This window comes from Anolis sagrei, chromosome X (assembly GCF_037176765.1).
Source record: "Anolis sagrei isolate rAnoSag1 chromosome X, rAnoSag1.mat, whole genome shotgun sequence".
Taxonomy (NCBI): domain Eukaryota; kingdom Metazoa; phylum Chordata; class Lepidosauria; order Squamata; family Dactyloidae; genus Anolis; species Anolis sagrei.
The window spans coordinates 108,331,594-108,353,816 of NC_090034.1; the positions used below are offsets into that span (position 1 = coordinate 108,331,594).

Consider the following 22,223-nt stretch of genomic DNA (forward strand, 5'->3'; position numbering starts at 1 on the left):
GAATCAAAGAGTTGGAAGAGACCTCCTGGGCCATCATCCAGTCCAACCCCCCTTCTGCCAAGAAATAGGAATATTGCATTCAAATCACCCCTGACAGATGGCCATCCAGCCTCTGTTTCAAAGCTTCCAAAGAAGGAGCCTCCACCACACTCCGGGGCAGAGAGTTCCACTGCTGAACAGCTCTCACAGTCAGGAAGTTCTTCCTAATGTTCAGATGGAATCTCCTCTCTTGTAGTTTGAAGCCATTGCTCCAATGTGTCCTAGTCTCCAATGAAGCAGAAAACAAGCTTGCTCCCTCCTCCTCCCTGTGCCTTCCTCTCACATATTTATACATGGCTATTATATCTCCTCTCAGCCTTCTCTTCTTCAGGCTAAACATGCCCAGCTCCTTAAGCCGCTCCTCATAGGGCTTCTTCTCTAGACCCTTGATCATTTTAGTCGCCCTCCTCTGGACACATCCCAGCTTAGAGTCAATATCTCCCTTCAATTGTGGTGCCCAGAATTGGACACAATATTCCAGGTCAAGTGGTCTAACCAAAGCAGAATAGAGGGGTAGCATGACTTCCCTAGATCTAGACACTAGGCTCCTCTTGATGCAGGACAAAATCCCATTGGCTTTTTTTTGCCACCTTATCACATTCCTGGCTCATGTTCTCCTTCCTCCCCACGAGGACTCCAAGATCTTTTTCACACGTCCTGCTCTCGAGCCAGGCCTCATCATCCCCCATTCTGTCTCTTTGCATTTCGTTTTTTCTGCCTAAGTGGAGTCTCTTGCATTTGTCCCTGTTGAACTTCATTGTGTTAGTTTTGGCCCATCCTCTCTCTCATCTGTCAAGATCCCTTTGAGTCCTGCTCCTGTCCTCTGGAGTCTTGGCTCTCCCTCCCAATTTGGTCCCTTCTGCAAACTTGATGATCCTGCCTTCTAGCCCTTCATCTCAGTCATTAATAGAGATATTGCACAGGACTGGGCCCATCATCATTTTACAATAAAACAAGATGATGATGATCATCATCATGATCATCATCAAGGAAACTTACTCAATCTCAATCTGAACCTGAGCCAAGATTGTGATGCAGCAGAAAAGGCCAATGTAATCCCTAAGCTGCAGCCATAAGGGAATAGTAACCCTAATCGAATGCTTGGTCCCAAAGCTGTACCCAAATCTCCTAAGTGATTTGGAGACAGAATCAGAAGTCCACACCTCCTAATGGGGCCTCTTCAGGTGTTTTGGGCTTCAGCTCTGAACATTGAACAAGCTAGGGAGATCTCCTGGGGGTTGGAGGCCTGATGTGGAGGGTCCCCCGGGTTGCAAAAGACCCAAGCTCCTGGGTTACTGTAACTTTTGGGGGCTGTCTGACCATGTTCAGAAGTATTCTCTCCTGATGATTCGCCTGCATCTATGGCAGGCATCCTCAGAGGTGGTGAGGTCTGTTGGAAACTAGGACAATTGGGGCTTACTTATCTGTGGAATGATGTCTAGGGTGGGAGAAAGAACTCTTGCCTGTTGGAGGTAGGTGTGAATGGTTCAACTGGCCACCTTGATTAGCATTGAATGGCCTAGCAGTTTACAAGGTGTAACTTCCTACTGCCTAGGGGAATTCTTTGTTGAGAGGTGTGGCTTCTTACTGCCTGGAGGGCTCCTTCTTCTGGAACAGCCTCTGTGCTAGTCCTGCCTAGACCTGGCTGGGAGGGAGTGGAGGGTGCCTTGCAGCCTCAAGGGCCAGCAATCCATCGTTCAATTGACCGGACTTTGACCAGCCGCCGCCCTTTTTTGGCTCCCTCTCTCTCTCCTCTCAGGCTGACAAGCAGAATGACTCCTGGATCTTTGCCCTGTCTGTCCTCCTCAGCAGCACCCTGGTCTACAACAGCATGGGCACCATTGACCAGAGTGCCATAGACAAGCTCCAGTATCCTTCCTTCCGTTGTGCCCCCCCCAGTCCCCTCCCCCACTGCCAGACCTGAACCTAACCTTAGACAAAAGGAGGCTTAGAGCCACAAGCACAGGCCAGCCAGGTGACATGCGCGTCCATTCATGAAACACTAGGGCTCTAACAAATAGAGATAGATCGGACATGGACAAACTTTCTAACTTGGGGGCCTCCTGGTGGGCTGGGTGGGATTATCCCCGAAGCCCCCCTCCCTGCCCATCTTCCTCCCCTTCCTCTGATCTTTCAGAGGCAGAAAGTGAAGGAAAGACGGGAAACGTATTGGATCCCAAAAGGGTTGGCCTTGGTCAGGATGAGACGATGGATGAGAGAGATATTGTCTATCCATGAGACCTCCGTATTGCCTACTCCTGGGATAGAATCCTAGAGCTGGATGAGACCCCCCAAAAGGCCATCCAGTCCAACCCCTGCCATGCAGGAGAGGCACAATCAATAGCACTCCCAATAGACAGACAGCCTCTGTGGAAAAGCCTCCAGAGAAGGATGCTCCACCACATACACTCCCAGGAAGGATGAAATGAGAAAGAGGGAAGGAAGGGTGAAAGGAGAAAGAGGGAAGGAGGGAGGAAGATGGAAGGGAAGGGTGAAAGGAGAAAGAGGGGAAGGGAGGGAGGAAAGATGGAAGGGAAGGATGCAAGGAGAAAGAGGGGAAGGGGGTAAGAGGGAAGGAAGGATGAAGGGGAGAACGAGGGAAGGGGGAAGAAAGAGGGAAGAAAGGATGAAAAGGAGGAAAGAGGGAAGGAGGGAAGAAAGAGGGAAGGAAGGGATGAAAGGGTGGAGGGAAGGAAGAAAGAGAAGGAGGAAGAGGGACAGAAGGATGAAAGGAGAAAGAGGGAAGTAGGGGATGGAGGAAAAGAGGGAAGGAAATATGAAAAGAGGGAAGGGAGGGAAGGCAGGAAAGAGGAGGAGGGAAAGAGGGAGGACATTAGGGAAGGATGAAGGAGAAGAGGAGGAGGGGAGAGAAAGAGGGAAGGAAGGATGAAAGGAGGAAAGAGGGAAGGAGGGAGGGAGTGAGAAAAGGAGGGAAGGGAAGGATGAAAAGGAGAATGATGGAAGGGGGGAGGGGAAGAGAGGGAAGAAAGGATGAAAGGAGAAAGAGGAAGGGAGGGAGGAAAAGGAAGGAAAGATGAAAAGGGAGTGGAGAGGAAGGAGGGAAGGAGGGAAGAGAGGGTAAGGATGAAAGGAGAATGAGGGAAGGGGAGGAAAGAGGAGAAGAAGGATGATAAGGAGAAAGAGGGAAGGAGGGATGGAGGAAAGAGGTATGTAGGACTGAAAAGGAGAAATAGGGAAGGAGGGAGGATGAGAAAGAGGAGAAGAAGGGAGGGAGGAAGAGGGATAGGTAGGGATGAATGAGAAGAGGTAGGAAGGGAGGGAGGAAAGAGGGAAGGGAGGGAGGAGGAGAAAGGCGAAGAAAACATGAAAGAGGGAAGGAGGGAGTGAAAGAGGGAAGGTAGGATGAAAGGAGAAGAGGGAGGAGAGGAGGAGGAAGAGGGGAAGGAAGGATGAAAGGAGAAAGGGGGAAGGGAGGGAGGGAGGAAAGAGGGGAAGGAAGGATGAAAGGAGAACGAAGGGAAGGGGGGAGGAAAGAAGTATGTAGGATGAAAGGAGAAAAGAGGGAAGGAGGGAGGAAGAGGGAAGGAAGATGAAATGAGAAATGAGGGAAGAGGGAGGAGGGGAGGGAGAGGGAGGGGAGGAAGGATGTAAGGTGAAACAGGGAAAAGAGGGAGGGGCGGAAAGAGGGAAGGAAGGTGAAAGGGTGGAGGGGAAGGAATGAGAAGGATGAGAAAGAAGGAAGGATGAATGACTGAGAAGAGGAAGAGGACGGAGGAGAGGAGGAGAGAGGGAAGAAAATATGAAGAGGGGAAGGAGGGAGGAAAGAGGGAAGGTAGGATGAAAAGAGAAAGAGGGAAGGAGGGAGGAAGAGGGAAGGAAGGATGAAAGGAGAAAGAGGGAAGGAGGGAGGAAGAGGGAAGGAAGGATTAAGGGAGAACGAGGGAAGGGGGGAGGAAAGAGGGAAGAAAGGATGAAAGGAGAAAGAGGGAAGGAGGGAGGGAGTAAAGAGGGAAGGGAGGATGAAAGGGTGGAGGGAGGGAAGAAAGGAAGGAGAAAGAGGGACAGAAGGAAAGAAGTGAAGGAGGCAAGGTGGAAGGAAAAGGAAGAGAAAGGATAGGATGGTGAGAGGTGGGGGGACTGAGAAAAAAGCCCAAGGGGTTCCCCATGCCAGGGACAGAAGGTTCTTCTCAGATGGAGAATTGGTCACCCTGGCCATCTCCAGGTAGACCAGAACCAAAGAGCACCCAGGGTATTGTGAACATAGGTGGTACACTTCCAGAGAGTAGGAGGAAAGAAAGAGAGATTGGCCCCATAAAAAAGATTCGCCCCATTCCGCCATCCCTGTGTTCCTTGTTCTGACATGGCCAGTGGGCCCTTGAGGGTGGTGGGGTTCAATGGGATCCCTTGATTCCTGAACCGGACCCCCTGTAGCTATGTGACAGAGCTGACGGAGCGCATCAAGGCCAAGGCCTCTCCCGGGGGCAGCGTAGACGGGGGCCTGGAGGACTCCATCGAATACTTGCGCTTCTTTCCCAGCTTTGTCTGGACCCTGAGGGACTTCACGCTGCAGCTGAAGCTGAACGGGAAGCCCATCACTGAGAACGAGTACCTGGAGAATGCCCTGAAGTTAAAGAAAGGTACCTTGCGCCCCACTGGGTACCACCTGATCCTGAAGGCCATGCAGGGGCGGCCCTGGTTGGGACTGGATGGGAGGCCGCAAGGAATCCCAGGAGCTGCAGGTTACGTTTTAGGGCGAGGGACCCAGAAAACCACCCCCGAGTGGTCCTTGCCTAAGAAAATCCTAAGGAATCCATGTGGTTGCCATAAGACAACAGGCAAGAGAAGTTTTGGATGGCCAAGTGCAGCTTGGGCCAAGCCAGTCATTCAAAGACAATTTTTTTAAAAAAAAATCCTCAAAGGCAGGGCTGTCCAAACTTTTGAAGCCAAAGGCCAGTTCACGGTCCCTCAGCCTGTTGGGGGTCCAGACTAAAGTCTGAAAAAGACATGGACGCATTCCTATGCACACTGCATTTGTAGTTCAAAAAACCGTGAAAGAACAATATCCTGTATATATTCGAGTATAAGCCTAGTTTTTGCAGCCCTTTTTATAGGCTGAAAAAGCCCGTCTTGGCTTATACTAGAGTCAAAGGTATTGATTACCTCTGTTATTAGTATCATTTTTATTACATTTATTATTTTACTCTATTTATTATTATTATTATTATTATTATTATTATTACATTTACATTATTTTACTCTATTATCATTATTACATTTATTATTTTACTCTATTTATTATCACATTTATTTTCTCTATTATTGAATTTTATTGCATTTGATTGTAATCTATTATTATTATTATTATTATTATTATTATTATTATTATTATACATTATATTAGAATCCTAGAATCAAAGAGTTGGAAGAGACCTGGTGGGCCATCACCTAGTCCAACCCCATTCTGCCAAGAAGCGGGAATATTGCATTCAAAGCACCCCTGACAGATGGCCATCCAGCCTCTGTTTAAAAGCTTCCAAAGAAGGAGCCTCCACCACACTCCCTCCGGGGCAGAGAGTTCCACTGCTGAACAGCTCTCACAGTCAGGAAGTTCTTCCTCAAGCCTTATGAGGAGAGGCTTAAGGAGCTGGGCATGTTTAGCCTGAAGAAGAGAAGGCTGAGAGGAGATATGATGAGAGCCATGTATAAATATGTGAGAGGAAGCCACAGGGAGGAGGAGGGAGCAAGCTTGTTTTCTGCTTCAATGGAGACTAGGGTCTGGAGAACAAGCCCTGTGAGGAGCGGCTTAAGGAGCTGGGCATGTTTAGCCTGAAGAAGAGAAGGCTGAGAGGAGATATGATGAGGGCCATGTATAAATATGTGAGAGGAAGCCACAGGGAGGAGGAGGAGGGAGCAAGCTTGTTTACTGCTGTCCTGGAGACTAGGACGCAATGGAGCCATGGCTTCAAACTACAAGAGAGGAGATTCCATCTGAACCTGAGGAAGAACTTCCTAACTGTGAGAGCTGTTCAGCAGTGGAACTCTCTGCCCCGGAGTGTGGTGGAGGCTCCTTCTTTGGAGGCTTTGAAACAGAGGCTGGATGGCCACCTGTCAGGGGTGATCTGAATGCAATATTCCTGCTTCTTGGCAGAATGGGGTTGGACTGGATGATGGCCCAGGAGGTCTCTTCCAACTCTAAGATTCTAGGATTCTATGATTCCTGAGTACCCCTTACGGGGTAGAGAAGAGACAGGGTAGAAATACCATAAATAAATAAATAAATAAATAAATAAATAAATAAAGGGCAACCTTTTTTGGAAAATGTGGAGCGGCAGCAGAGAAGGAGAGAAAGGAAGCCAGGCAGGTGCTCAGCCTCCCAATCATGAAGCAGCAGTGATGGCAGTGTGCACCTGGGGCAAGCCAGGCAAAGAAATAAAGAAAAGATTGTGGGGGAAGAGAGAGAGAGAGGGGGGGGGCCAATGGGATGGGAGGGACGAGGCCAGACCCACCTGGAGAGAAGACGACACTTAATCAGGGCCCATCCACCATTTTTGGTGACCTTATCCCCAAGAAGAAAGGAAGGAGTGAAGAGAGGAAGGAGGGACTTCATCACATTGAAGCAGGGAAGTGTTTGGTAGAGTAGAGCTCAGTCATACTCAGTAAGGCTGGGCAACCACGGAAAAATTTGTTTCTAAACTCGATTCGTTTTTAGGGGGTTTTTGCGTTTCGTTTTTTAAAAGAATTCCAAAATTTTTCTCTAAAAAAGTTTGATATTTACGAAATTTTGGAAATTACGAAACAAATACGAAACAATTACAAATCAATTCGTTAATGGCGGACGCGATTGTGCAATACGCTAAAAAAAAACCTCCAAATGGGACAGGGGGAACTTCTGAAGCTTCCCTCTCCCTCTGTTGTTGACTGTTGGTGTGATAAAACATACAACAACTATGAAACTTGCACCAGACATACGGGAATAATAACGAAACAATTTCGAAACGATTTCAAAACAATTACGAAACAAATACGAAACAATTACGAAACGAATTGAAAAATTCGTTTCGATTTTTAGTTGCTCCAGAACGGTTCAATATCGCTTCGTTATCAAAAAAAAAATAACGAATTAATAACGAATTACGAAATTAACGAACGAAACCGCCCAGCCCTAATACTCAGTTTAGAAATGAAACAAATGATTTCCCTACCTTCTTTGAAATGTCATCTGTCACGCGTCTTCAATTCCAGAAACAGAGAGGGTAGGAAAGTGGTGATGCACTCTCCTGCCTTCTCTCTCCCCGCTGGAAAACTGCATAGAATGGAGCTGTGGTATTTAAAGTGAGGTCCAGCTGCCTTCATTTTACAGAAGGTTTATGAAACTTGGGAAACTGCAGTTCCTAAGACCATCTCATGGAGACATGGCATTTAAAGTAAGGTCCAACTGCATGTATTCCACAGTGTAGATGCACCCAGAGAATGGTATGGACTTTGGGAAACAATAACTCCCAGGAGGACTCCATGACATTTAAAGCGGGGTGCAAGAGCATTCATTCCTTACTGTAAATGCAGCAAGAGAAGGGTATGGACCTTGGAAAACTATGACTCCCAGCACTGCACAGCATGGAGACATGGCATAATAATAATAATAATAATAATAATAATAATAATAATAATAAATGGAACTTTGGAACACAAATCGAACTTGGAAAAAGGAGACAAAGGAAGGCCTCATTCTGGCAGCCCAAGAACAAGCCATTAGAACCAATGCCATCAAAGCCAGAATTGAAAAGTTGGCGACAGATCCCAAATGTGGACCCTGCAAGGAAGCGGATGAAACAATGGATCCCATCCTCAGCTTCTGCAAGAAGACTGCGCAGACAGACTCCAAACAGAGGCACAACACCCTTGCTCAGATGATTCATTGGAACTTATGCCACAAACACCATCTGCCTGCCACAAAGAACTGGTGGGATCTCAAGCCATAAAAAAGTTACAGAAAATAAACACACCAAACTCCTCTGGGACTTCCAGATTCAGACAGACAAAGTTTTGGAGCACAACACTCCTGACCTCACGATCGTGTTAAAAAACAAAGTATGGATTGTCAATGTCACAATCCCAGGTGACAGCAGGATTGAAGAGAAACAACTGGAAAAGCTGACACGATGTGAGGATTTAAAGATTGAACTGCAAAGACTCTGTCACAAGCCAGTCAAGGGGGTCCCAGTGGTGATGGGCACACTGGGTGCAGTGCCTCAAGACCTTGGCGTGCACTTAAACATAATTGGTGCTGACAAAATTACCATCTGCCAGCTGCAAAAGGCCATCCTGCTCAGATCTGCACACATTATTCGCCAATACATCACACAGTCCTAGGCACTTGGGAAGTGTCCGATGTGTGATCCAATTCAACAGCCAGCAGAGTGATCTTGTCTGCTGTGGACTCATCTTGTTGTGTTTCAAATAATCATAATCATAATGACATTTAAAGTAAAAACTTGGTGAGCAAAAGGTAATGGCAGAACTTTCTCCAACAAGGGCACTTTTGTCTCCTCCCACAATTTCCTCTCTCACAAATCAGGGAATGTTTCATTTTAAACCTGAGAGCAACAAATGCTATCACATTACAGAATTGGCCAAATATTCAGATCATTACCAAAACTCCACTTCCCCACCACCTCATGAAGTGTTTGAAAAGAATGCTGTATCCCATGCTTAAGGTAGACAAAGAATGCTGTACTCTACACTTGAGCCCAACCTAATGTGATGAACACAATAGCTTCCCACATTTTAAGTGTAGTTGTAACGAAGCGTTAATCCCACCGCTTGTCAACCAAAAATGTAAAGAAGCAGCGCTAATCTCACTAAAATGCCACCAAAAATTATGTGAGGAACCTTCTTTTAAATATCAATTAAGCTGCCACCAATATGTTTAGAGACGCTGGTTTATGTCTCTGTTTATCTTTAGTTGGGTTGTGAGGTGATTTTGGTAGTGTGGAATGCACCAAGCATAACAGCAATGGAGGAGGCAGGTTTGAAATAAAAAGAGAACAAGTTTTATTGTTAACAGAACGTAATTGTTGCAGTTTTGAGAGTTTGAACTTGGCACAAGGCTTGATGTTACAAAATGGCTGGTTTGAGATACTTTCAGGCTTCTGAATGTTACAAATCTACAAACTCCTTCTTTAGTGAAGTGCTTATACTATTCCAGAGTTCCCTATTGTGAATGTCCACACTGTTTGCCCTATACTCGGAACAAACCACTGATCACCAGTCTTTCCTTACTGGCAATCCTGAAAACCCCCTCTGTTAGATTCCTTAACCTAAGTAATCTAACAAAGTAACACCTTCAGCTCTCTTGCTGAAGAAATATTCACAAATTCTAGGAACTACTGAATTCTCACAGCTTCACAACAGAGCCCTAACTAGCTCTGCTCTTCTCCGGGTCTCCTCCACCGGACTAAACTACTTTCCCCCAGAGTCCTTTCTTGACTCTGCTATTTCCCAGAGCCCTTAACTGGCTCTGCTCTTCTCCGGGTCTCCTCCACCGGACTGGAGCTTAACTGCCACTTTCCCACCTTTTTCTCCTTAAGCTCCGCCCACCTTCTCTGAGGCTTTGTCTTGTCACCATGGCAACCTATCCCTCACAGCTAGGCCATGGCAATAAATGTAATACATAAATGCAGTTTAAACACAGTACATTAAACACTCTATAATAAACATTATAAATAACACTTTATAATGAACACATCTCTACACCTTCCTCCCCAGAAATATTATTTTTGCATATTTCTTAATCCTAGAATAGCAAAAATAATCTCACATATTATTTAACAATATATACATATACATCAATTCTGAAAGGGAAACGCATCATAGTTAGGTACATTTCAACTATACATATATACAAACCTTTAACCTATGAAATTCTAGTATCATCTATGGATGTGGTATCAAAGTCTCACATTTTTATACTTATACATATATTCGTAAATATCTATTGCCTATTGTAAAACATATATACCTACCACACTTTATTATAATGGGATTATATCTTATATCTATGGTATGGAACATATACAGTTCACCACTGTAATAACATCATATATTTTATAAGTCTATAATAAAACAGTATACCCATTTTGTTTAAATATTACACTATACTATTTTATACTATATTACACATACATTAGATTTTAAAAGCTAAATCCTTTTCCATGGAATCAGTATTGATGAAACACCTTCCAATGAAACTAACAGGCTAACACTAAACCTATATCTATATAACTTACCTGAATAAAACTATCCTTGTCTAAATGTGTTTCTATCCCATTAACATATATAATTGACTTTCTACCTAGTCTGGTCAATTTATAAGACATTTATCTATTTACCATACCACAACTTTTTTCCATACATATGGTCCCACTTTGTTAATAGCCCACACAATAGTTAAACTCCCACATTTGATCATTGACATGTCTTAGTGTCCAATGTCCCATGGTTCAAACACAACCTCTGTTGTATTGGACCAACTGTCCACAGCAATGTCTCTTTATGATGATCTTTTAGCTTCTTTCTTCCACTTCTTCGTTTCTTCTTTTTAGGTTTCTTCTTTTGTCTGACCTTCCAATTATCAGGAACAGTTTTGTTTCCATCGATTTTCAGGGCTTGAACAATGGCTTGCTTCCATGAAGCATCAGGTTGCGGTGAACAATCTGGAATTCCTCGAGCATCCCTTCTTGGCACTGAAGAGAACTCACTGTCCTTGGAAGAACGAACACGAATATTGTCCTTCTTCATGGCAAGCTCATCACTGCTATCTGGACAAACTTCCAAAGCTAGAAATTGCAGCTTTTTCTTTTTATCATCACCAATATAGTCTGTGTATATTAGTTTTCTTGTCAGTCTATCAGCTTGGCTTTTATTCTCTCTTTCCTCTCCGTTCAAGGATAAAGGAGATCTCTCTTCCGACACATGGCCAAATCTTCTTTTTCTGTTTACTTTCTCTTCAGATGTATGGATCTTTGTTTCACAGAAGACCCCTGGATATTCTGAACTCGCATCAGCTTCTACTGTCACATCCAGAGTTTGTTTTCCTTTAGCTTTCTCTTTTACTTTTATTTTATTGTCTTTGTCAAAATGTTCGGCTGAGGTAATTTCTTTATGTGGCGCTAAAGGAAATACATCTTTTAAGGTCAAGGATTCCTCTTTCTCCTCAGAGTTTATCACTTGTCTTTCCAGACCTATTGTTTCTATACTCTCTTCACTGGCTCTCAAATAATCAGCCACTGGAATCGGCTCTGCTGCAGGGCTTGTTCCTCGTTTGCATGGTCTCTTCTGGCTGTACACTTCTGACTTTATATTTGGAACACCATCTTCAGCAATAAATCTATAGAGTTGTTCTTTTGCTCTTTGTTCCTGTTGAATTTCTTTGACTCCTCCTGTCTTCTTAATAAGCTCAGCAACCGTAGTGCTAGATTCTGGCTTCTCGTCCCCATCTTGTTGTATGGCAAAACACAGGGCTTTCTGTTCAGGGCTTTCATTGTTACATTCCTTCTCCCCATACGCCATCTTACAGTATTTAATCTCTTCAGCCAAATCATTTCCAATTAAACATTGATATGGTATGTCAGGACTGACTGCAAAATCCCACACACCCTTCCATCCTTTATATTCTATTGGCAAGGTCACCACGGGTGTTGGGATCGCGGGACCTAAACCTTTTAATCTTACTTCAGAGGTTGGCTGCTGAAATCTCTGAGGTATTATTTCGGGATGCGCGATGCATACTTCGGAACCTGTATCTCTGAGTGCTTTCCTGTCTTTGTGATCAATATAAATGGTTTCTAAGTAGTCCTTAGATGGGCTGCCTGACAGGATGAACAAACATTGTTTCTCTTGAGGCTCTGAGCTTGAACTCTCCTTTGGAACAGTATCTGCTTCTGCCCTTGGTGTTTCTTTCATTTTATTCACAAAGAGGGTTGTTTTCTCTTTCCTTAACAAGGGACATTGATATTTTAAATGATTACATTCTCCACATAGATAGCACCGTCGTTTTACCTCAGGAGCAGTTGGTCTTATTACACTCTGCCTCCTACAGGTGGTGTCTTCTAAGTCAGCACCCTTTTCTTGCTGTGGGCGCTTTTGTTGTGAATAAAATGGCTGCCTGTTTGTTCTTTTGTCATTTGGCAGATCTTCCCCTTTGAATCCTTCTTTCAAGGTTGTTATTTGATCCGCCATACCCGCTGCCTCTACAATCGTGGATGGCTTGCGATCTTGAATCACCCAACGAATTTCATAAGGAACTAATTGGAAAAATTGTTCCAATTTCAAAAGTTCCCTCAGCTGATGATAATCTTCTACCTCAGACATCTTTATCCAACTATCAAACAGTTGAGACAATCTAGAGGCCACCTGAGCAAAACTTTGAGTTTTATCTTTCTTCAACGTCCTGAACTTAAATCTATAATATTCAGGAGTCAATCTATATTCCTGTTGAACCTGCTTCTTAAACAGATCATAGTCTCTACAAGACTCCTCCGGCATCTGTCCATAAATCTGTAAAAGCTTCTCATTTATCTGAGGCCTTAGGTATATCATCCATTTGTCTTTAGCCAACCCAAAATCTCGACAACATCTTTCAAAAGATATAAGGAATTTCTCTGGGTCATCTCCTTTGGTAAATTTTGGGAATTTCTTTGTCAAATCTGGGGTATCCACTCCAGATCTCCCTTCCTGGACAACACTGGATGTTTGTGCCAAAGCCAACCTTTGTTTTTCTAGCTCAAACTCCATTCTCTTCAATTCTAACTCCCGTTCCAATTCTCTCTCTCTTTCTCTTTGTCTTTCTTCAAACTCTCTTTCCCTTTGTTTTTCTTCAAATTCTCTTTGTTTCGCCTCTCTCTCCATCTCCAATTGTTTTTCCTCCATCTCCAATCGTCTCATCTCTAATCGTTTTTCCTCCATCTCCAGTTTGTATTTATAAGCCATTTCTGACATAGGCACTGGCTCTGTCTCTATCTCAGAGCCCGAACTTTCTCCTTGGTCTCCCTCTCTTTCTTCAGCCAGCTTTCTCTGCCGCCTGGTAGCCATGTTTTCAACAACTTTTACCTCACAACTTATTTTAAAATTAAACTTAAGGCACTCGATTAGTTGTTACACGAATCCCGTCGTCTGCCACCAAAAATGTAACGAAGCGTTAATCCCACCGCTTGTCAACCAAAAATGTAAAGAAGCAGCGCTAATCTCACTAAAATGCCACCAAAAATTATGTGAGGAACCTTCTTTTAAATATCAATTAAGCTGCCACCAATATGTTTAGAGACGCTGGTTTATGTCTCTGTTTATCTTTAGTTGGGTTGTGAGGTGATTTTGGTAGTGTGGAATGCACCAAGCATAACAGCAATGGAGGAGGCAGGTTTGAAATAAAAAGAGAACAAGTTTTATTGTTAACAGAACGTAATTGTTGCAGTTTTGAGAGTTTGAACTTGGCACAAGGCTTGATGTTACAAAATGGCTGGTTTGAGATACTTTCAGGCTTCTGAATGTTACAAATCTACAAACTCCTTCTTTAGTGAAGTGCTTATACTATTCCAGAGTTCCCTATTGTGAATGTCCACACTGTTTGCCCTATACTCGGAACAAACCACTGATCACCAGTCTTTCCTTACTGGCAATCCTGAAAACCCCCTCTGTTAGATTCCTTAACCTAAGTAATCTAACAAAGTAACACCTTCAGCTCTCTTGCTGAAGAAATATTCACAAATTCTAGGAACTACTGAATTCTCACAGCTTCACAACAGAGCCCTAACTAGCTCTGCTCTTCTCCGGGTCTCCTCCACCGGACTAAACTACTTTCCCCCAGAGTCCTTTCTTGACTCTGCTATTTCCCAGAGCCCTTAACTGGCTCTGCTCTTCTCCGGGTCTCCTCCACCGGACTGGAGCTTAACTGCCACTTTCCCACCTTTTTCTCCTTAAGCTCCGCCCACCTTCTCTGAGGCTTTGTCTTGTCACCATGGCAACCTATCCCTCACAGCTAGGCCATGGCAATAAATGTAATACATAAATGCAGTTTAAACACAGTACATTAAACACTCTATAATAAACATTATAAATAACACTTTATAATGAACACATCTCTACAGTAGTACTCAGTGGAATTTAGTAAATGTGATGAACAAGGAAGGGAGGAAGCAAAGAAGCAAGCAAGTTTGTAGGGAGGGAGGCCTGGAGAGAGACGTCCGGTGGAAAGTTGAATGGGGGCCACATTTGGCCCCTGGGCCAGACTTTGGATATGCCTGTTCTAAGGGGTCATAATTTTAAAAGGGAGGAAGAAACACAAAGTAGCATTTTGTCACAATGTTCATTATTCTAAAAGGTTGTGAAGAGATTCTTTTTCTTTGCATTCCTTTCTTTGGAATCCGTTTGCTGAATGCCCAAATGAACTTCCCAATTAACTATCTGAGCGACAGGGAACCTGCATGAGCATCCACTGGAATGGTGAAATCTTGCAGCTGGCACCCCTTGGCTAAAACTGCCTCCTTGGCCTACTCAATCCTTCTCTTTTCTGCTACTTCCCAACCAACACTTTGGCCTTGGGACACAAAAAGGTGAAGTCGAACATGACCCCCGCCCCCCATAAGAGATAGTAACTTATAGTTTTGCTAAGGGCAAGGACGCCAGGCTGGATAATAAGGGTTAAGCCTTGGTCAGTTTGGTGTGTATCATTTAATCAAGGCTTTGTGCCCTATTTGCATATGTTTACAACAGAAAGTAACCAATTTATTACTGAAAATCATGCCACAAAAGTATTTGAATTTTCCCACCTGAGGCACACCTGGGCTCCTGATGGTCCCCCATCTCACAAACAAGGGACTCTCTTTCCCCCTCAGGGATATATTTCCCCTTATGGACACTGGGGGAAGGTAGTTGGGTTTACTCTCTGTATTATGATTTCTATATTTTCATATTTTCTCCTGTATTTCCATATTTCCCTTCATGTATTTGACCTTGCCCTGACCCTTTTGCCCCCTTCCCCTCTCCTTGGGGGAAATCTACAAGGAAGCTGCCCTGCCTCTGGAAAAGCCATCAGCGATCAGGAAAAGACCCTTCTCTTTGGACATTCTTTGCATGGACAATAATCAAGGAAATCCTTCTGACTTCGGAGTTGGGTCACCATTAGGATTTAGGCTGGATTATAAGGGTTAAGCCTTGGTCAGTTTGGTGTGTATCGTTTAATCAAGGCTTTGTGCCCTATTTTCATATGTTTTCATATATTACTGAAAATCATGCCACAAAAGTATTTGACTTTTTCCACCTGAGGCACACCTGGGCTCCTGAAGGTCCCCCGTCTCACAAGCAAGGGAATCTCTTTCCCCCTCATTGAGATATTTCCCTTTATGGACCTTCCTATGAATAATATGAACCATGGACACTGGGGGAAGATAGTTGGGTTTACTCTCTGTGTTATGACTTCTATATTTTCATATTTTATTTCTATATTTCCCTTCATGTATTTGACCTTGCCCTGACCCTTTTGCCCCCTTCCCCTCTCCTTGGGGGAAATCTACAAGGAAGCTGCCCTGCCTCTGGAAAAGCCATCAGCGATCAGGAAAAGACCTTTCTCTTTGGACATTCTTTGCATGGACAATAATCAAGGAAATCCTTTTGACTTTGGAGTTGGGCCACCATTAGGATTTCCGTTTGGCAGACTTTTTAATCATATAACCATGGGGGGAATATAACCTTAGGAAAGTCCTCTTTTCCTCCAAACCGTTTTTCTTTCAAACATCTCCAGAAAGAACTTCCACCCAAGTCTTCCCCTTTGTGTCATATCTGATGCCGACATGAAAACCCGGATTTCTTTAACATATGTTTATTGCCTTCACTCATGAACAAAATAGAATGGCTTGGCTGACAGACCCCCCCACCCGGGACAAACTTGTCATAATCCACTCCAGAATGCATTGTCTCCCTTCATCCCGCCTCCCTCCCTTCTGATTCGCTGGAGCGTCGAGGCAGCAGGAGCCTCCTGATAGGCTCTGGCGCCCCTGCAATTGACCCTGATGCATGGGGGACGGCCAAGCCTCCTCCCAGCTGTTTGCACATCAGCCAATTTTCAGCTCCTGCCAGATCTTAGAACAAAGCCATGCTCACAAGGCAAATTTCTTGAACACAGGTTTATTCAGTCTTTACAGGATTCGTAGAAAGAGAGATCTGAGGGTTTCCCACCAAAGTCCAGCAATACATCTCCCTTGGTTCCTCCCCCCTTCTTCCCCCCTTATCTCAAGTTGTGGCTACATTTCATTCCCACATCAACAAAGCATCTCTTCTGCCAGATGGCTCCCCTATCAAACCATAAAACACAACGATGTCAGGAGGGAGACTTCGAGGCCCGGAGGAGGCTTTGGCTGTGTTTTCTTAACTCGAAGGCCACATCCTGACACCAATCCCCTTCAAGCTGGGCGGGAGGGGGGAGGGGGAATTTTGAAACTCACAGCTCTGTAGTTTCTATAAAAATGGCCTTTATTTCTGTAACCACATGCTCTGCTTGGCGAATGATTGCTGCTCTGCATCCTTTTCAGCTGAATCGCTAATAAACCTCGGTGGCACTTCCTTCCACTTGGTGAGACCTTTTATTGGGAAAAATCAGGGATTGGGTGCTTCTCTCTGTCTCACCAGGGTAACGAACTCTTCGATGAGTCTAATTGGTCTCTGCCTCCTGGCAAAGACCCCTAAATTCCTGCTCTAAAACAAAGGGAGTCCAGTGGGGACCACTTCTCCCTGTCTCCTCCTTCCTGTGCAGGGGACACCCCCGACGTCCAGCTGTTCAACTTGCCCCGCAAATGCATCCGCTTCTTCTTCCCCACCCGGAAGTGCCTCATCTTTGACCGTCCCACCAGTCGGAAGAACCTGCACCGCTTGGAGCAGATGGAGGAGAGTGAGCTGGAACCCGACTTTGTGGAGCAGGCCAACCAGTTCTGCAACTACATCTTCTGGACCTCCAAGGAGAAGACTCTCCCAGGGGGACATGTGGTCACTGGGCACTGTGAGTCCCTCCCTCCTGCCCCCCTTCCTCTGAGCCAATGCCGCAGTTGTAGCATGATGCGGTGCTATCTCTGGCCTCCACTTTGTTCCTCTGAGGTTTGTGATGGTTTGTGAGCATAAAGGCCAAAGGGGCCAAGGACCTGTACCTCTTCCCCTTGGCTTCTTCCACACTGTGCTGGGCATCATTATCTGACACCTGCCTTACGTCACTGCCTTCCTCCTCACAGTACTGGCCAAGTTGGCAGAAAGCTATGTGGAGACCATCTGCAGTGGGAAGGTGCCCTGCATGGAGAGCTCAGTGCTGGCCTTGGCGGAGATGGAGAACACAGCCGCAGTGGAGGAAGCTGTGTCCTGCTATGAGAAGCTGATAGGGCAGAGGCTGAGCCTGCCCACAGAGAGCATCCAGGAGCTGCTGGGGGTCCATGCTGAGTGTGAGAAGGAGGCCCTCCAGGTGTTCATGAAACGTGCCTTCAAGGACGATGAGCTACGCTTCCAGATTAAGCTCATGGTGAGTTGCCCCCCAAGATGAGCCATTGATAAGGCCTGAAAAGGGGGGGGGGGTCTCATGGGGAAGGGATCCCCAGGGGCAGAAGGGGCACCAGTCCCACTGGCAGCACTCCCAGCCCCACGGGATTGGTGTCTACAATAAGGTTTACAATAGGAAAAAGCAGTAAAATAAAGCAGAAGCAAAATGCAGCAGTTTAACCGAGCAGAAGCTTCCAAACACAACAGCAGAGCAAATGAGCTTTAGCTATTCAAGGAGCAAAGGCAGGCCTTATTGGAAGGAACTAAGTTTCTATATAGGAAAGTTAAGTGTCTCACTCTCTGTCTCTAAGTATCTCAAGACATCTTTCATGCTGTCACCCTCCTCTCTGGGTGCGGATTTCCACGTGACTGTGGACTTAGGAAGGGAGGCATGTCCTTGAGAGTTATGAGTCTTAGCGAACAGGAGATAGCAGGGAGAAGAGAGAGACAGGCACCGAGGATAACCTATAACACTAACACCAGCTGCCCGCCTACCCTTGACATCAGAGTGGGTTGTAACCTTATGGAGGGCATGATCGATCTTCTGGCTGAATATGGCTGCTGGAGAAAGCGCTCCATGCCCCTTGGCAGCCCTTCTGCGGCTCTTGGGCTCTCAGCCATATCCGTCCTCTGTGCCTCCTTTTCTGCCAGAAAACTCTGGATGACCGGAAGGAGGAATACTGCCGAAGGAATGAGCAGGAATCCTCTAAACACTGTCAGGCCCTGCTGGCCTCGCTCTCCGTGGAGCTGGAGGAGAAGGTGCACAGTTGGGTCTACTCCCAGCCCAACGGACACAAGCAGTTTGTGGAAGACCTGAAGGATGTTGAGGAACGATACTACCGGGAACCTAAGAAGGGGGTGATGGTAAGGAAGGAAAATAGGAAGGAAGGAGGGAGGGAAGCAATGAGGGAAGGAAGAAAAGAACGATGGAAGGAAGGGCTGGGCCATGAAAGACAGTCATGCAGGGCTACCCTGGTGATTCTTGGCCAGATCAGAGAAGTTCACGCATCCAGGCATAAAAATAAGTAAATATTATTAGGGCTCGGCAGTTTCGTTCGTTAATTTCATAATTCGTTATTAATTTGTATTTAAATTAGCTTACGATCCGATATTGAGCCATTCTGGAATAGTGTGAGGAGTTTTTTAGATTCGAAACAATTTTTTCAATTTATTTCGTTATTGTTTCGTTATTGTTTCAAAATTGTTTCGAAATTATTTCGTAATTATTTCGTAATTATTTTCGCATGTCTGGTGCAAGTTTTATAGTTGTTGTTTGTTTTATTATCACACCAACAGTCAACAACAGAGGGAGAGGGAAGCTTCAGGAGTTCCCCCTGTCCCGTTTGGAGGTTTTTTTAGCATATTGCGCAATCGCGTCCGCCATTAACGAATCAATCATGAAATTTACGAAATTTCGTAAATTTTGAAATTTTTAAAAGGAAAATTTCAGAATTATTTAAAAAAACGAAACGCAAGGGCCACCTAAAAACAAATCGAGTTTAGAAACAAATTTTTCCGTGGTTGCCCAGCCCTAAATATTATGCCAAGGTAGCACACTCCCAACCAAACCTGCAACGCAAACATTAGTGGCAACGAGTGGGTCTCAGTGGAGGAATAAGAGGGCCGCAGCTGGTATGTCAGCATTCATGTTTGTTTATTTATTTATTTATTTATTTATTTAAAAGTTTTGTATACTGACCTTCTCACCTCTCTTGAGGGACACAGACCGGTTTCCAACCAAAATATCACATACAGTCAATAAAATATCATAATTCATATTACAATAAAACATTAAAACAGCAATTACATTCAATAACTATAGTGGTCAGTTGTCACTAAAATAGTTGCTCGTCACCCTCCATCCATATCTCAGGGTGTTGGCTCACTCGTCGAATGCCTGCCTCCATAACCACGTCTTCACCTGTTTCCTAAATGTCAGGATAGAAGGGGCGATTCTGATCTCCAGTGGGAGAGAGTTCCAGAGTCAAGGGGCCACCACCGAGAAGGCCCTGTCCCTCGTCCCCACCAGACACGCATGCGAGGCTGGTGGGACCGAGAGCAGCGCCTCTCCAGACAATCTTAATAATCTTGATGGTTCATAGGGGAGAATACGTTCGGAGAGGTAAACATAGAACTAAAGAGTTGGAAGAGACCTCCTGGACCATCATCCAGTCCAACTCCATTCTGCCAAGAAGCAGGAATATTGCATTCAAATCACCCCTGACAGATGGCCATCCAGCCTCTGTTTAAAGGATCATGTTTGCATTGATGTTTGCATCATGTTTGCATTGATGTTGCAGATTCCCAAAGAACAGCCCTCCAAATTCAGAAGCTGAGGGAAGTGACCTTGTGTTGGTAGCCAAAGGTTGGGGAACGGGTGCCCCCATGGGCCCCCCAGAATCCCCTCACTGGTGCCAGGAGAGGGGGTCCTTGGGGCAGATCCTTTGGCAGTGTCCAGTCCAGGCCTTTCCTGACGGTCCTCCTGAGCTCTGCTTCCTCCATCTAGGCAGAGGAGGCCCTGAAGCAGTTCCTGGAGGGCAAGGATGCCATCAGCAGAGCCATTCTCCAAAGCGACACGGCCCTCAGTGAGAAGGAGAAGCAAATGGAAGGTGAGTTCTTGTGGGTTTTTTCGGGCTATATGGCCATGTTCTAGAGGCATTTCTCCTGACGTTTCGCCTGCATCTATGGCAAGCATCCTCAGAGGTGAGGTCTGTTGGAAGTGGGAAAATGGGTTTATATATCTGTGGAATGACCAGGGTGAGACAAAGGACTTTGTCAGTTGGGCTAGGTGTGTTAATGTTTCAATTGACCATCTTGATTGGCATACGATGGGCTGACTGTGCCTGGAGCAAACTCTTCTTGAAAGGTAATTAGATGTCCCTGCCTGTTTCCTCTCTGCTGTTTTTGCTGTGGCATTTTTTGAATTTTTTAATACTGGTAGCCAGATCTTGTTTATTTTCATGGTCTCCTCCTTTCTGTTGACATTGTCCACATGTTTGTGGATTTCAATGGCTTCTCTGTGTAGCCTGACATGGTGGTTGTGAGAGTGGTCCAGCATTTCTGTGTTCTCCAATCATATGCTGTGTCCAGGCTGGTTCCTCAGGTGCTCTGCTATGGCTGACTTCTCTGGTTGAAGGAGTCTGCAGTGCCTCTCATGTTCCTTGATTCGTGTCTGGGCAATCCTGCTGCTGCCTTTGGTGGTCCCTATGGAGACTTCTTGTCCACAGCTGCGTGGTCTACGGTAGACTCCTGCAGAAGTGAGAGGATCCCACTTGTCCTTTGCTGAACAGAGCATTGGTTGGATTTTCTTGGTGGGTCTGTAGATTGTTTGTAGGTTGTGTTTCCTCATCAGCTTCCTTCTGCGGTCAGTGGTTCCCTTGATGCCTGGCAAGAACATTTTTCCTTGGGGTGGATCTTCATCTTTGCTCTCGTGGCTTGTTCTCGGTCTTGCAGCTCTTCTGGTGTCTGAGGTGGAGTCTCCTTTGGCCTGGAGAGCCCAGTTGAGGTGGTTCAGTTCATCTTGGAGGAGGTGGGCTTCGCAGATTCTTTTTGCACGGTCTGCCAAGGCTTTAATGGGGCTTCTTTTTTGACTTGGGTGATGGTTGGAGTTTTTATGTAGATATCTATCTGTGTGTGTGGGTTTTCTGTAGACGGTGTGACCCAATTGTTGATCTGGTTTACGGAGGTGAGCCCCACTTCTGGCCCGGAAAGAGGAACTGGTTACAGGCCTCACCTTTCAGCAGTTAAAGGCCCAGAGCTGCATCAAGTGAACATTGTGTGGGAGGTGAGGGTCTGCAGAGGTTCACCCTTCTTTCCATTCCTCCCTTTCCTCCCTTTTCCTCCATTTGCTGGGCAGAAGCCCGGGCACAGGCAGATGCGACCCAGAGGGAGCAGGAGGTCCAGCAGCAGAAGCAGGCTGAGCTGGAGCAGAAGAAGCAGGACCAGCAGAGGAGCTGCCAGGAGAACATCCAGCAGCTGATGCTCAAGATGAAGCACGTTCATGAGCAAATCCTGGAGGAGCATAAGAAGATGCTGGAGAGCCGGCTGGCGGTAAGCATCTCCAGAGTCCCAGTGTCCGGACCCTTTAAACCCCCCCCCCCTCCTTTTCGCCCCTTCCACTACAGGAGCCCCTTCGGTCTGTGAAAGGTGTTGCACCTCAGAGTAGAGCCACCTTGCTTAAGGCACCAAGGGACACACCAGCAATTGATTTGTAGTTTTATTTAAAATAAAAGATAAAAAGGTCAAAAGGCAAAAGTATATTTCAAAAGATCATAGAATCCTAGAATCCTAGAATCCTAGAGTGGGAAGAGACCTCCTGGGCCATCATCCAGTCCAACCCCATTCTGCCAAGAAGCAGGAATATTGCATTCAAATCACCCCTGACAGATGGCCATCCAGCCCCTGTTTAAAAGCTTCCAAAGAAGGAGCCTCCACCACACTCCGGGGCAGAGAGTTCCACTGCTGAACGGCTCTCACAGTCAGGAAGTTCTTCCTCATGTTCAGATGGAATCTCCTCTCTTGTAGTTTGAAGCCATTGTTCCATTGCGTCCTAGTCTCCAGGGAAGCAGAAAGGAAGCTTGCTCCCTCCTCCTCCCTGTGGCTCCCTCTCACATATTTATACATGGCCCTCATCATGTCTCCTCTCAACCTTCTCT

At 45.6% G+C, this 22,223-nt stretch overlaps 1 protein-coding gene across 1 annotated transcript in view; it reads left to right on the forward strand.

The window, feature by feature from the left end:
• LOC137094882 (guanylate-binding protein 1-like) overlaps positions 1–22,223 on the forward strand; it is a 44,400-nt gene that overhangs the window by 18,103 nt on the left and 4,074 nt on the right. The window contains exons 4-10 of the mRNA XM_067460805.1: positions 1,799–1,908; positions 4,432–4,637; positions 16,802–17,044; positions 17,271–17,551; positions 18,220–18,432; positions 20,075–20,177; positions 21,425–21,633. Coding sequence (XP_067316906.1) covers positions 1,799–1,908; positions 4,432–4,637; positions 16,802–17,044; positions 17,271–17,551; positions 18,220–18,432; positions 20,075–20,177; positions 21,425–21,633 — 1,365 coding nt within the window. The remainder of the gene's footprint in view (positions 1–1,798; positions 1,909–4,431; positions 4,638–16,801; positions 17,045–17,270; positions 17,552–18,219; positions 18,433–20,074; positions 20,178–21,424; positions 21,634–22,223) is intronic.